General features: G+C 41.1%; 2 protein-coding genes and 1 long non-coding RNA gene across 3 annotated transcripts in view; 2 read left to right on the forward strand and 1 right to left on the reverse strand.

Moving 5' to 3' along the window:
• LOC146453347 (uncharacterized) overlaps positions 1 to 14544 on the reverse strand; it is a 123303-nt gene that overhangs the window by 89071 nt on the left and 19688 nt on the right. The gene's annotated exons all lie outside the window — the stretch shown is intronic.
• Positions 5671 to 6936, forward strand: LOC146453352 (uncharacterized). Its single transcript, XM_085096725.1, has 2 exons — positions 5671 to 6414; positions 6533 to 6936. Exons 1-2 carry the CDS (start codon positions 6072 to 6074, stop codon positions 6784 to 6786), a joined length of 597 nt encoding a protein of 198 aa, XP_084952851.1. The 5' UTR covers positions 5671 to 6071; the 3' UTR covers positions 6787 to 6936.
• LOC146453353 (uncharacterized) lies at positions 6784 to 8856 on the forward strand. The gene has a single exon (XM_085096724.1). The coding sequence runs from the start codon at positions 7054 to 7056 to the stop codon at positions 8218 to 8220; it is 1167 nt and encodes a 388-aa protein (XP_084952850.1). The 5' UTR covers positions 6784 to 7053; the 3' UTR covers positions 8221 to 8856.

Raw genomic sequence — 14544 nt, forward strand, 5'->3', positions numbered from 1 at the left:
TGCCACTCCGTTTCTTTTTCCCACCATGACAGATCCCCCGTCAGAACAAAACCCTAATAGCTGATCGACTGACACTCTACATTCAGTAAGCTCATCCAAAACATTCTTTGTAATGGTGGCTGCATCGGCAGAATCAGATGACTCCAGTAGATTTCTCACACCCAGGAATTTGGTTTCAGTTCCTTTTGACTCGCTGTCCCAATACTGTACAAACATAACCAACTGCTCTACGACTGCAATATCTGTAACCTCGTCAATCATTAAGCCATATGCTCGTGCCTTTCTGACTTGGCAGAGGATTGATTCCTTAAGAATATTTCCAATGGTCAAAGCCATCTCTCCCATTGTGCTTTGGGACTTGTATGGAAAGAATTCCATCTTCTTAAGGCCGGTAACACAAAAGAGATTTAGCAGTGAGAAGAATTTCTTGTTGGCGACACTTTCTTTAGCAAGCCAATAGAGTGCAACAAACGCATTATACAGAACCTCATCCTTGACTAGCTCTCTTTCTTCTACCTGCCGGTGGAACACAGACACCCTTTGTGCCATTTCTGCTTGAACAGCACTTCGATGTTGTTTGCCTTTGCTGTGTTCATTAATTGCTTCCTTTCGGAATCGGACAGAGGGAGCTGCATTAAAAATCTTCGACTTATTTGAGGGATTGTCCACATTGTGTTTTCGGCAAAGGAGACAAAATATGCCCATATTTTCCAAATACAGCAGCCACCAAATTCCAGTGGTTTCATCAAAGGCAAGTGAGCGATCTTCTAACCAAACATGTTGGAATTTTCTTTGTAAAGCTTTCTGCCTTTTTTCATTAACGGTGGACAATTTTGTGCAATCTCTCTTTTTACATTGATAATACGAGTGCAGATGTCCACTTAATTCAAGTTTAGCTATTTCTGCCAAAATAACCTCGGAATCAACTCGTTTGCACAGAGATTGGTTTGCAAGAAAACGAGGAAGGGAGGACGTTTCAGGCAAAATAGTGTCCACGAGATTTACGTCTGTAACATTTGATTGCACAGTAGGGTCACTAGCAGCTCCATCAATCACAAAATTACTTAATTCATCATTTGGCAAGTTCTCGGGAGGTATTGCTTCTATGCAAGTCTGAGTTGCTGACACCTCAGAAGATGTGCTTTCTGTGTGGGTGAACAGAGACAAGTGTAAGTGATTACTAGGTTGTTTGTTTCTAAGGACAAAGTTTATTTTCAGTTTAGGCACATTAAAAAATAATTTGATAACTCAAAGATGGGGGTTTTTCGTGAGTCTCAAAGTTTACCAAACTGGTCATTTTACGATTAGTTTTAAATGCTATGTGACACCAAATTGCGGGTTCTATCTTTTGCCGTTTTCGTGTTTTTTTTCGCCATCCTTAAAAAATAATTGCCGCCAAAAAAACTAAGCTTGTGTTGGAATACGATATCAAATAGTTTTCGTGTAACGTCGCTCTTGAGAATTTCATGAATTGGAAACTTTAGGCTCTAGGCAAAGGATTTTACAATAATAATAAAAAAAGAAATGAAGCTGCGCTAGAAAGACAATTACATTAAAAAAAAGCATTTGTCGGTAAGTTTTTCTCCCGCTAACCTTTAAATAAAAAGAAATGTATGAAAATTCAAAACACGACTTTGCACAGCTACATCCCTCAAATTTTGTTTGTAGCATCCTTTGCCTATTGCCTTAATTTTTTCAATTCATGAATTCCTCAAGAGTGAAGTTGTACGAAAATTATTGGAAATCAGATTTCCATACAATCACCGTCAGTGGCGTCGGAAACTGTCTGGTCTATTCTATAAATAGATGAAGTGCGGCAAACATTTGGAGAGACGAAGAGTTTTCGTTAGAAGGTGAATTACAAAAGTATAAGTTTAACAACTTATTTTTAAAATCTCAATGACTAGACGGGAGGAGCACTGTTTTAACGTGAAAGCACCGAAAGTTAATTCATTGGCGTAAATCATAAGACGAATAAAGAAATCACGCTTCGCTTCGTTGAACATGATGATTAAGCCATTCACTATGTACAGGCAAGTAAAAGGTTAAATCACAAAGAAGTGTACTCACCTCTTAGCGTTTTCTCTACTGGAGGCCCTTTGGTTGAAGCCGAAAAATAATCCGCTATTGAACGCGTTCTTTTCTGGGCGGCCATGCTCACGTGCTCGCAACACTGATACATTTCAGGTGGTCGTTTATGAAGCAGAGTTCTTTTCGCAATGTGTTATGGGGCAATTCTTGTTTTTAACACATAACGAACGAGGGGATTTCATGCGCGTGTTATACAGTGGAAATTGCACAAAAAGTATGTTTTACACTCGAGACTCATCAAGAAAAGGGCACGATTGTAACTTAAAACTGTTTTTGATCGTTCCTTGTATTAAAAAGAAGTTCTTTGAGATGTAAAGCAGCCGGGCAAAGTCGTGTTCACAGCCGGTCAATTTGCCCGGTGCCCGGCCCTTAATCGTTTGCAAATTTTAGGCAGCACTTTCTCCTCAGTTATTTAAAGACCCTGAGTGTTGGTCCGACCGGGGTTTGAACCCGCGACCTCCCGCACCGTTGTTAGGTGCACTCCCAGCTGAACTTACTGGTCTACCACTATCAGTTGGATTTTTGCCTTCTTTTTTGCTAAATGATTTTTAAACTCATTCACACTGTAACGAAAATGTGTTCTGCGGAGTTCATTATGCGCTCCGGCTTTGGTCAGAGAAATGCCTGCCCTCGTCGTCTAATCTCAAGTAGAGATGCTTCAATTCAAAGTGGCCGTTTTTGGTACGTTTGTCAAAAACAACAAGACCGTTTACAAAAAGTTTTAAAGGCGACGCGCAAGAGGTGTTTATAATTTCGTCCAGGCGCAGAACGGCACGAGAAGTAAACGTGTAAAAGGTACGAGACTTTAAAGACGAAACGATTAAAGATAAAACTCTCTCAGAAGTCAATTTCGGCTAAAGAATGTGGGCCCTACAAAACAAAGCCATTCTGTGCTCAACCTAGAAACCATTCAGGTGAGTAAATGGCATTTTATAGAAAATCAGCCTCTGCTGAAAGAGATCTACAAAGACACCTCCCTTCTTTCGTACAGCAAAGGGAGATCAAGACGTACTCGTAAGAGAAAATTAGCTTTGAAGGTCATATTTTTCCTGTATGGACCAAAAGGAGCCGTGTTTGGCCGGTCTTCATTATTTTACCTCGACTATTTTACTATTTCATGTTCTGCTTCGATATAGGTTTCTAGTCCATGTGTTTTTTGGCTAGACCGTTTCGTTTTACACTTTTCTATTCCAGTAAAGAGAGATGAACAGTTTCTACTTTGCCTGTGTCACTCTTTAATTGTCTGTGCTATTTTGTTATGCTACGCTGTTTCATGCATCGATATTAAGGTGGCCGAATACAGTTTTTTAGTATACAGGTGTTAGAAGACATTATTTGTAAACTACGTACTTCTAGACGCCCAAAATTGGTATGGTGTAAAGGCCAGTTTACACATGCAATTTTTGATGCACTTTTTGTCGCGATTTCCACTGCGATTTTTGTCGCCGCCAAGTTGCAACTTCGAATCGCGCGTGTAAACCGGCTGCGATTTCAGTGCGATTTATCGCGCTTTGTCGCCGCGAGTTTCGAACATGCTCGAAACTTGATGCAATTTGGCGGCGACAAAAATTGCATCAAAAATCGCATGTGTAAACCAGCCGTAAGACTAACTAAGAAGGAATGTATTTCCGTACGTCTTGTTGAGCTAAATACCGTTTCCATGGCAACGCAATGAACTATTAAACGTCCATAAATAGTAGGTTTCCTTTATTTTTAGAAAATGTACGCATTAGATTTTTTCCATTTTTGTATCCAGAGAAACTCACAAAACACTGACACAGTTGCAGTACTTTCATGTAATTTTAACAGAGATCTCCTGTAAATATTGATTTGCATTTCAATGTTTTGTGAAGATACCCTCTGTTAGATTTAGGTTTCTCTTTGTAGGCGAGTTACGGTTTAAGGGAACTATTTTCATGCCAAATGTCACGAAATTCTAATGAGCGGTTACTTAGAAAACAGTTCATTTCCACGAAAACAACCAGTCACTATTTTTGGTCAAATGCGCATGCGTGGCTTTTATTGGGTTTCACAGCAAAGATGAAAAGCATGGAAAAGGTCTTCGTGAATGCCTTTTTTTCTCGGAAAGAAAAGAAAAAGAGTCCAGAAACGAGAAACTTAGTTATTTAGGATAAAAACTTAACTTTATTATCTATTTCTTGTGAAATTTAGGGATCACTTTATCGACCGCCGTTTTTGCGAACCACAACCCTTGCGCGCGCTTTATAGCATCACTAACAGAATCTGTAAAGTGCGCGCAAATTGTGTTCGGCCACCTTAAGGTTACCCTGTACCTTCAGAGGTGTCTTCAAAGGTGTCTCGCTTCCAAGCGATGTAACGCGTCCGGTTTAAACTGTAGATACCTGAACCCTTATATCAAATTAAAGCTTATAAAACTGGCTATCCAACTAAACCAAGAATTTTGAAATAAAATGAATTCCCAATTTTTTAGCGCTGTTTTCTCGAATAAATTCTTTTCACTTAGAGGAGAAACTTCAAAGAGCTAAAACTCAAAAGGAATTTGTTCGTTTGCCTTTAAATTTGGACAGTAGCTAGTTTAACATATAAACAACAAAAACGTGTCTGCGAATTTCTTCTATCGAAATATTTTTTCTCCGAGAGCGATTTTTGTACGATTACTCCACATTTTTTTTCATCTTATTTCGAAAATGCTCTATAACTTTTCACTGCGATTGAATATGGCAAAACGCAGACACGTTTTTTGGCGCTTTGGGTCCGGAAACTGAGGAGCAAGTTAAATTAGAAACAAACAAAATTCACTTTGACTTGTAGCTTTAAAAAGGTGATTCGGATGCTCGCAATTAGAGGTCGTGAAAAATTCGACAATTCGTTTTATTTCAAAATTCTTGGTATGGTTTGATAGCCAGCTCTATAAGCTTTAATTTGATATAGTTTAGGTATCCAGTTTAAACTGGACGCGCTACATCGCTTAAACGCGAGACACCTCTGAAGGTATCGGGTAACCTTAAACTATTGCATGTTTTGCTGTAACATTCGTGATTACAATGTGCTGTTTAAACATTAGGAACTAGTCCATTCTCGGTTTGTCTGTTCTACATTACAATTAAAGGGTAAGCTATTCGCTATTTTACTCCACCATTTAACTTTTTCATGTTCTGCTTCGATATGAGATGTTAGTCCATTTGTGTTTTGGCTAGACCATTTCGTTTTACACTTTTCTATTCCAGTAAAGAAAGATGAACAGTTTGTACTTTCCCTATGTCACTCTTTAATTGTCTGTGCTATTTTGTAATGCTACTGTAAATCAATCTAAATTACGCTACGCTGTTTCACACATCGCTAAACCATTTCAGGTTGTGCTGTACCATTCGCGATTACAATGTGCTGTTTAAACTCTAAGTTACAAATAAAGGTAAGCTATTCGCTATTTTACGCGACTATTTAACTATTTCATGTTTTGCTTCGATATGAGTTGCTAGTCGTTTGAGTTTTGGCTAGACCATTTCGTTTTACACTTTTCTGTTCCAGTAAAGAAGGATGAACAGTTTGTACTTTCCCTATGTCACTCTTTTAAAAGGGGGCATTCTGGTCAAAAATTCCAAAAATTCCCAAAAGAAATGCCAAAAAAAAAGTGTTATGGCCCTAAAGGTCACTTAAGTCTATCTATTTTTAGGATTTAATACTCTTTTACCCAACAAAGGACGCTTTTATAAAAAAAAATACACATAAAGAAAGGTCTCTTTTGTTTTGCGTTTCCGTTACCATGGCAACGAAAGCGAAACCAATCAGAATTTCAGCGACATTTACAATGGAAAAACAAAAAATCGGCTGAAATTGAGTCCGTGGGATCCAGTAGTCCTAGATCCACGTCCCTGGGTCTAAATTTTCCGATTAGAGCCTGGCTACTCAGCTCAAAGAGCTTACTCGTGTTGCTTCATAAAATCGCTTCACGTCGCCATTGTTTATATCTCGTATACACCCAAAATATCATTGTTATAATGCCTAAATGTGATTCAAAACAGTCGACTATTCAGAAGAATAAGTCAAGTAAGAAGAAAGGCTTCAGGGGAGTTCAAAAACAAAATGTTTTGAAAGCAAAAACGCGTGATCAGACTGAAACTGTTGCTGTCACATTTGTGGGGGAAGAGGATGTTGTAAGTGAAAGAATTCCTCCACCCAAAACTCCAGCTTCTTCGCGGAAACTAGGTGTCCAAGAACAGGAATCATCTGATTCGGAGAGTTATGAATTTGAGGAAGAAGTAAAAGGCTATCGGCTTGTTTCTATGGACAGTTTGTTGAAGTTTGTTCGTAGGATTCACTTGCGTGGACCATGTGCTTCAGGTGTGTTTTATAATATTTGTAATTTTTTATAATATTTTTAATTTTTCTTTATTTTCGAGCACACAGTGTTTGTCTGTGACTATACTATAGTGTCTTACAGATAACTATTTTATTTTAGGCAATGTTAAGCTCATTGAGAGAAGCATTAAGAGATTTGGTATCAGCAGTTCTTTGTTTGCAAAGTGTGATGAGTGTGGCATGGAGGAATTTATGGCTACAGGAGAGCATGATGGTGATCAAAAGACCCCGAGAACCATCCAGGGTAAAGATATCAATAGACGAGTAGTTTATGCTGCCTTTGAGATGGGAATTGGTAGAGAAGGGGTGGCTAAGCTATGTGAAATCCAGCATTTCCATAGACACTTGGTATAACCATGGGGAATTCTTCATGCTGCACACGACAAAGTCACCAAGGAGCAGCTTAAAACCAATGCGAATGAAGCAAAACAAGTTGCAATAGATGAAGGAACCTCAAGAAATGATAACAGTTCTCTTGTTGATATCCCTGTCACCTTTGATAGCACTTGGTCGAAGAGGGGTTTTACTGCTAATCATTGTGTTGGCTTCGTAATATCAGCAGCAACAGGAAAGGTTATAGATTTGGAAGTCATTTCCAAAACATGCAATCAATGCTCTCAAATGCAAGCTAGATTAGATAAAGAGACATTTGATGAGTGGTTTGCAGAGCATGAGTGTGATGGCTCCTATAAAGGCTCCAGTCCTAGCATGGAGATGGAATGCGCAAAGAGATTGTGGGGACGCAGCATCGATTATAATTTGCGCTATAACTTTATGATCACTGATGGTGACTCTAAGTCCTATAGTGCTGTGTGGAATATTTATGGTGCCTGTAATACCTGCAATGAGTATGAAGTACTTGAACATACTGACAAGAAATATATCTCTTGGAAAGAGTCGCCTGATTATATCAAGTGGGAGGACGAGCACCTGCAAGGAACAGCTGACTGCAAACGCGTCTTCAAGCTGGACTGCATAGGTCATGTCCAGAAAAGACTGGGCAAGGCCTTATATGAATATCAAAGGAATGCTACAAAGATGGCAGATGTCAAAGGGAGTAATGGTAGACTGACTAAGGTTGCCATTGGAAAACTTAAAACAAATTATGGCAAACCCATACGCAACAATGTGAAAACAGGAGCTCTCACAGCAGCACAGAAAGACCAAGCTGTCAAAGATATGCAGACAGCCATCAAAGCTGGACTGTATCATTCTCTCAAGATAGAAGATAAGGAGAGGCATCAGTTTTGCCCAAACAATTCTTGGTGCAAATTTAAGAAAGGCTTACCCTGCAAAGACAAGCCTCATCATCTGGATGCAGTCTTCAAAGAGCCATTGCTAAAGATTTATGAAAGATTAAGTGAGCCAGCATTGTTGCAAAGGTGTTTGCCAGGCTACACAAACAGTGCCAATGAATCTATCAATTCTCTTCTTTGGAATAGGTGTCCAAAGCACAAGGGGCATGGACCAAAGAGAATAGTAATGGCGGCAAATGCTGCTGCCCTTCATTTTAGTTGCGGTGCAACTAAGAAACACGATGTTATGAGGGAAGCAGGGCTTGTTGTGGGACAGCATACCAACAGAGCTAGTGAAAGAAGAGACTCAGGAAGAGTAAAACAGGCTGTGGCAAGAGAGCAAGAAAAGCACAAGAAATATAGGCTTGCAAGGAGACAAGCAAAAGCAAAAGAAGAAGAACTCAGAGTCAGGAGAGAAGGAACGACATATGAAGCAGGCGGTTTTAATGACATTGCTCCTATCAGAGAACCCCAAAAGAAAAAAAGGAAGTAGTAGAGACAGTAAGGATAGATGTGAGTAGTGTATCAATGTAAATTTGTGACTTTATGTAAGTCAAGAGGCTCCAAGTAGCATCTATCTATATTGTTCATTTTTAACTTGCGTTTCTCAAATTATGGAAATTTTGTTGTTTTCTTGCTTGCCCCTTAAATATCTCAAGAGCATTTCAACAAATTGTCACCATATTTTGCACAGTTATAATAGATATTATGGTTAACAGACTAATCGAGCCTTTTTTGAAAATTCCACATACAACAGAAATTACAGGCTGATAAATATTCTCTGTCGACAAATGGTTGCCATGGTAACTATAGTTGGCAAAATCCCAAAAGGCTCAATTAATTTGTAGAGTGTGTTGTGTAAGTGATTTATATCAAGTTACAGCTCTATTGCTCTTTTAGAACACAAGAATTTCAAGGGGAAGCTAGAACAAGTAAAAAAATTTCTCCGGAATTCATTAGTTAATAATTAACTTCATTAAAGATTCTGGTGTCTATTGACCATGTTGTCTTATTTATTAGTCATTGGTTAATGCATGTGCCAAGTTTTGACTATTTTCTCCCAATTGTAAATTTTTTATGCATTATTTTATATGGAAGTGAATTTCCCCTAAAATGTAACCAGAATGCCCCCTTACACTCTTTAATTGTCTGTGCTATTTTTTATTGCTACGGTAAACCATTCTACATTACGCTACGCCATTTCACGCATCGCTAATCCATTTCATGTTATGCTGTACCTGTGCTGTTTGAATATTGGGAACTAGTCCATTCTCGTTTTGTCTGTTCTACATTACAAATGAAGGGTAAGCTGTTCGCTGTTTGACTCGACTATTTAACTATTTCATGTTCTGCTTCGATATGAGTTGCTAGTCCTTTTGCCTTTTGGCAAGACTGTTTTGTTTTACAGTTTTCAATTCCTGTAAAGAGAGATGAACAGATTGTACTTTGTCTGTGTCACTCTTTCATCGTCTGTGCTATTTTCTAATGCTACGGTAAAGCTTTCTACATTACGCTACGTTGTTTTACGCATCGCCAATCTATTTCATGTTGTTCTGTACCATTCGCGATGACAACAAGCTGTTTGAACATTGGGAACTAGTCCATTCTCGTTTAGTCTGTTCTACATTACAAATGAAGGGTAAGCTATTCGCTGTTTGACTCGACTATTTAACTATTTCATGTTGGACTTCGATATGAGTTGCTAGTCCATTTGTGTTTTGGCTAGACCGTTTCGTTTTACAGTTTTAAATTCCAGTAAAGAAAGACGAACAGTTTGAACTTTGCCTGTGTCACTCTTTAATTGTCTGCGCTATTTTGTAATGCTATGGTAGACCATTCTACATTACGCTACGCTGTTTCACGCATCTCTAATCTATTTCATGTTATGCTGTACCATTCACGATTACAATGTGATGTTTCTCGTTTTGTCTGTTCTACATTACTAATGAGGAGTAATGACTGGGCTACTTAAGTATTTCATGTTCTTCTTCGATATGAGTTGCTAGTCCATTTGTGTTTTGGCTAGACCGTTTCGTTTGACACTTTACTATTCCAGTATTCCAAAAGTTAAGCAGTCGAGTCAAATAGCGAATAGCTTTCCCTTCATTTGTAATGTAGAACAGACAAAACGAGAATGGACTAGTTCTTAATATTCAAACAGCACATTTTAATTGCCAATGGTACAGCACAACATGAAATAGCTTAGCGATGCGTGAAACAGCACAGCGTTATGTAGAATGGTTTACCGTAGCATTACAAAATAGCACAGACTATTTAAGAGTGACACAAGGAAAGTACAAACTGTTCATCTTTCTTGACTGGAATAGAAAAGTGTCAAACCGGCAAAACAGTCTAGCTAAAACAAAAATGGACCAACAACTTATATCGAACAGAACATGAAATACTGTAGTTAAATAATCGAGTCAAATAGCGAATAGCTTACCCTTCATTTGTAATGTAGAACAGACAAAAGGAGAATGGATTAGTTCCCAATATTTAAAAAAGCACATTGTAATCGTAAATGGTACAGCGCAACATGAAATAGATTGGCGATGCGGAAACAGCGTAGTGTTCTGCAGAATGGTTTACCGTAGCATTACAAAATAGCACTAAATCGCACTTAGTGTAAGACTTGCTCATTAGTTTTTGGCGCAAAAGAAAACCCACGAAAGTTCTCAAACCTATGTTATGCAAATAAGGCTCAACTATTTAAACAATCGCGCGCCGCTCAACCAAGCGCGTCCGCCTAAAGCCATGATGTGTCAAGAGTGTGGATAAGCCTACAAAATTGTAAGTCATGCATTTCCAGCGCTCGTTTGCTAGTTCTTTATGACAAGTTTAGTTTTTCAAACAATATTGTTCTTTTCCTTTCAGTTTTACTATTTGTACATTGTCGTTTTAATGTAAACTACTCGCAAGACATTGTTGAAGCGTTGAAGGTTCGCCAAGCAAGAAAGAGAGCACACACACATAAATTACGCGCAGCTTAATATATACAAGTTGGCGAATCCCACACAGGACAAGGGCACGTGCTAATTAACAAGATAAATATCGACACATCTTCCCTTGACAAAAAAACAACAACAACAGACAAAACAAAACAAAAAAACAAGAAAAAAAAAAACAAAAAAAGTCATAAAGTCATTAATAATTCTCCGCCAGAAGAATTAGAGTCCTCGAAAGTAAACAAAGTCCTCACTGGTCCTTATATATGAGTCAGTTATGACATAACAAAATCCTTAAAACGTTCAGGAGGTCTTCTCTGTCTTGTTGATCTCCTATTCGGCAGGACAACATCCTCAGCTTCAGAAGATGTCGCCGTGGACTCAGTTACTTGACATGGCGTTGACGATTCAGCAACAGGAGAAGGCGTTGGCTCTGCAAAAGGGGCAGGAAGGGCAGTAGCCGGCGGTGTGACAGCAACCCGTTCACATTCAGCAACTGGTTCTTCAAAAGCTTGCGCATTCAGTGGTTCCCCAGTGCGCCATATGACTTTGCGATTTCGACGGCGGACCGCTCCATCGATTAGAACATCGGATGATCTTGGGGCAACTTCCCTGAGACATTCAACTGGTTTCCAGGTTCCAGCAGGTGAACAAACGCAGACAGTCTCGCCAGGCTTTACAGGTAAAAGGGGGTGCTTTCCACAGTTGTAGTACCAGCACTGTCGCTCTTTCCGGGCACGCAGTTGATAAGCCTCATTGGCGAGGCTAAATCAAGGGGTCAGAAGAGTTCCGGGAGTCAGCAACAAAGTCTTAGAGCTGCGACCCAAAAGACGCTGGGCGGGACTCGAATCCATGCCCTCACTCGGGGTGTTCCGCCAATCACAGAGTGCTTGAAATTCGCTGACACCAGCTGCACAGCATTTCGTTAGGAGGCGTTCAACGGTGCGTACGGTGTTCTTGGCCTTGCCATTTCTTTTAGGATAACGGGGACTCGGAGTAACGTGCTCAAAGTTCCACTTGTCTGCAAATTTGGCGAACTCAGACGAACAAAACAAGGCCCATTGTCCATAACCAAGGTATCCGACACTCCAAAACGGCTAAATATAGCCATCAGACTTCTGATCACGGACTTAGAGGTTTCAAAAGAGAGAGGGGATCAACCTCTATAAAGTTGCTAAAATAGTCGACGGCCACCAACAGTACTCGACCAGAGTGGAAACAGATATCCGCAGCATGCCTGGTCCAAGGACGAGGTGGGACTTCGTGCTGAAGTAACGGTTCTCTTACTTGCGAGTCATGGTGCGTAAGGCAGATATCACACTGGCCAACGAAATCTTTCATTTGAGCGCTCATTCCGGGCCAGAACATACACTTGCGAAGACGGCGAAGGCAGCCCCCAAGGCCAATGTGACTCAAGTGAGCCAGAGACATAAACTCCTTTCGGAGTGAACTGGCAACAAACAGACGAGATTCGCGGAAGACCAGTTTTCCTTGAACGATCAGCTCACTAAGAAACTGGAAGAAAGGGCGCAAAACAGGTTCGCACTCGGAAATGTCACTGGGCCAGCCTTGTAAAATGACTCGTCGAAGATCAATACAAACTGGATCACGGGTTGATTCTTCCTCACTTTGCGCCAGCCGAGACGGAGAGACCCGCAAGTTCTCAATATGGTCTACGAGTTCCAGAGACTTCATCTCCTCTGAAGGCAACGTATCCTTGAGATACGCACGGCTTAGCGTATCCGCGATGTACATAAGGGGACCTCTCTTGTACCTGACTTCGAGATTGTAGCACTGAAGTCGTAATAGCATGCGCTGGAGTCTTGCCGGTGCGTCACAGAGACTCTTCTTGAAGATTTCTTCTAGAGGCTTGTGATCAGTTTCCATATGCACAACATCACGCCCAAAGATATACTTGTCGAACTTCTCGCGCGCAAACACAATAGCCAGGAGCTCCTTCTCAATTTGTGCGTACCTGGTCTCGGTTTGGGTAAGGGCTCTGGATGCGAAACTCACTGGCTGCTGAAGCTGAAGCAAAGCGGCTCCCCAGCCCAGTCACAGAGGCGTCACACTGGAGAGAAACCACATCTTGCAGGCTATAATGACGCAAAACCGGGGCTTGGGTGATGGCAGTCTTGATATCACTGCATGCTTTCTGCTGGGTTTCAGACCAAACCCATTCAGCATTCTTACAGGCCAGCTGACGAAGCGGGTGGGCCATATCAGAAAGGTGGGGCAGGAATTTAGCCAAGTACTGAACAGTTCCATTGAAACGCAGTAAACTCTTCACGTCAGTGGGGCGTGGCATCTCAAGAATAGCTTTCACTTTCTCAGGATGAATTTTCAGACCAGACTTTGTAGCGTAGTGGCCTATCAGAGGGACTTCTTCCAAACACAGTTGAAGTTTTTCCACAGCAAGCTTGACGCCACGTTCAGAACATCGTTGAAGAAAAGCAACAAGGGTCTTGTTGTGATCACGAATAGCTTCCTCAAGCGTGTCCCCAAAACCAGCAACTATGAAATCATCTGTCACAACCTCAGTACCGCTAAGTCCCTCAATCAGTTCGTGCATGTGCCGTTGGAAGACTTCGGGGGCAGAACTTATTCCAAAAGGCATCCTACACCAGCGATAGCGCCCAAAAGGTGTGTGTGAAAAGTAGTCAGGTAAGAAGACTCATCGTCTAAATTGACGTGCCAAAAACCATTCTTTGCATTGAGGAGGGAGAATACTTTAGCGCCATGAAGGCGAGTAGCAATTTCCTCTATGGTAGGCATAGGGTAGTTCTCCCGAAGAATTGCCTTGTTCAGATCCTTTGGGTCCAGGCATATTCTAATTTTACCATTCTTCTTTGGAACGGCTAACATGGATGAGATCCAGGGCGTTGGCATTGTGACTGGTTTAATGACTCCGGAGCTGTGTAGTTCTTCAAGGCTCTCTTTGATCTTATCGCAAAGCGTGACTTGACCTCGACGGGGAGCGTGTTGAATTGGCCTTGCTGAATCGCTAAGTCGGATGTGGTACTCGCCCTCGAGCCGACCAAGGCCTTCGTCGAAAACATCGGGAAACATCTCCATAACCTGCTCCTTGGAAGGTAGCCTGGAGCTAGACATCACGTCCTGGACAGAAAAAACTTGACCGCCACTAGTATTAGGCTGACGAATAGCATCAGAATCCTTAATTTCAACCACACCCATTTCTTCACAGGCCGATTTGCCCAAAATGGGACGACAGCGTTTGCTTTCCACGAGACGACACAGCAACAGACATGTGAATGATCTTTTCCAAACTTGGATCTTCACGGTTCCTGACACCGGAATATTTCCACCATCATACGATACAATGGACGACTTTGCTGGGTTAACCTGCTTGAGGTCAAAATCACCGGTTGCCTTCTTGTAAATGTGCACAGCTAAGACGTTACAACGCGCTCCGGTATCAATCTCAAACCGTATGAAGTTTCTACTTGAGACCTTCAGCGTCACCAGGTTCGAGTCACAACTCTGGGCTGACACCTTGAACACTTGAAAAACTGGGAGCTCATCGCCCTCCTCGACCAGTGACACTCTCTTTGAGGCAGAAGAAGTAGGGCATTTCTTAGCAAAGTGGTTCTCTCTTCCGCACTTTATGCACTTTTTGCCCCACGCAGGGCAATCCTCGCACTTATTCTCGTGTTTTCTCCCGCAAAATCTGCAAGGGTAGCGAAGTTGATTTAGGGGAGGCAGTTTATCAGAAGACTTCTCTTCGGCAGACTTCCCGTTGTCCTTGATTAGATGAATGTTGGGTGCGTTCAGCTCGCTCACCTCCTTAATCTGTGGTTGAGAGATCTTTGATGCGCAACAAAAATCCAGCGTCTTTGTGAGACTGAGTTCGG

This window comes from Pavona decussata, unplaced genomic scaffold (assembly GCF_977016875.1).
Source record: "Pavona decussata unplaced genomic scaffold, jaPavDecu1.1 SCAFFOLD_336, whole genome shotgun sequence".
Lineage (NCBI taxonomy): Eukaryota > Metazoa > Cnidaria > Anthozoa > Scleractinia > Agariciidae > Pavona > Pavona decussata.

What these genes read in the sequence shown, in the direction of transcription:
- LOC146453353 (XM_085096724.1), top strand. Translation starts at nt 7,054, where the DNA reads ATGCAAGCTAGATTAGATAAAGAGACATTTGATGAGTGGTTTGCAGAG.
- LOC146453352 (XM_085096725.1), top strand. Translation starts at nt 6,072, where the DNA reads ATGCCTAAATGTGATTCAAAACAGTCGACTATTCAGAAGAATAAGTCA. An exon ending in GCGTGGACCATGTGCTTCAG is followed by an intron (nt 6,415 to 6,532) that starts GTGTGTTTTATA and finishes ATTTTATTTTAG; the next exon opens with GCAATGTTAAGCTCATTGAG.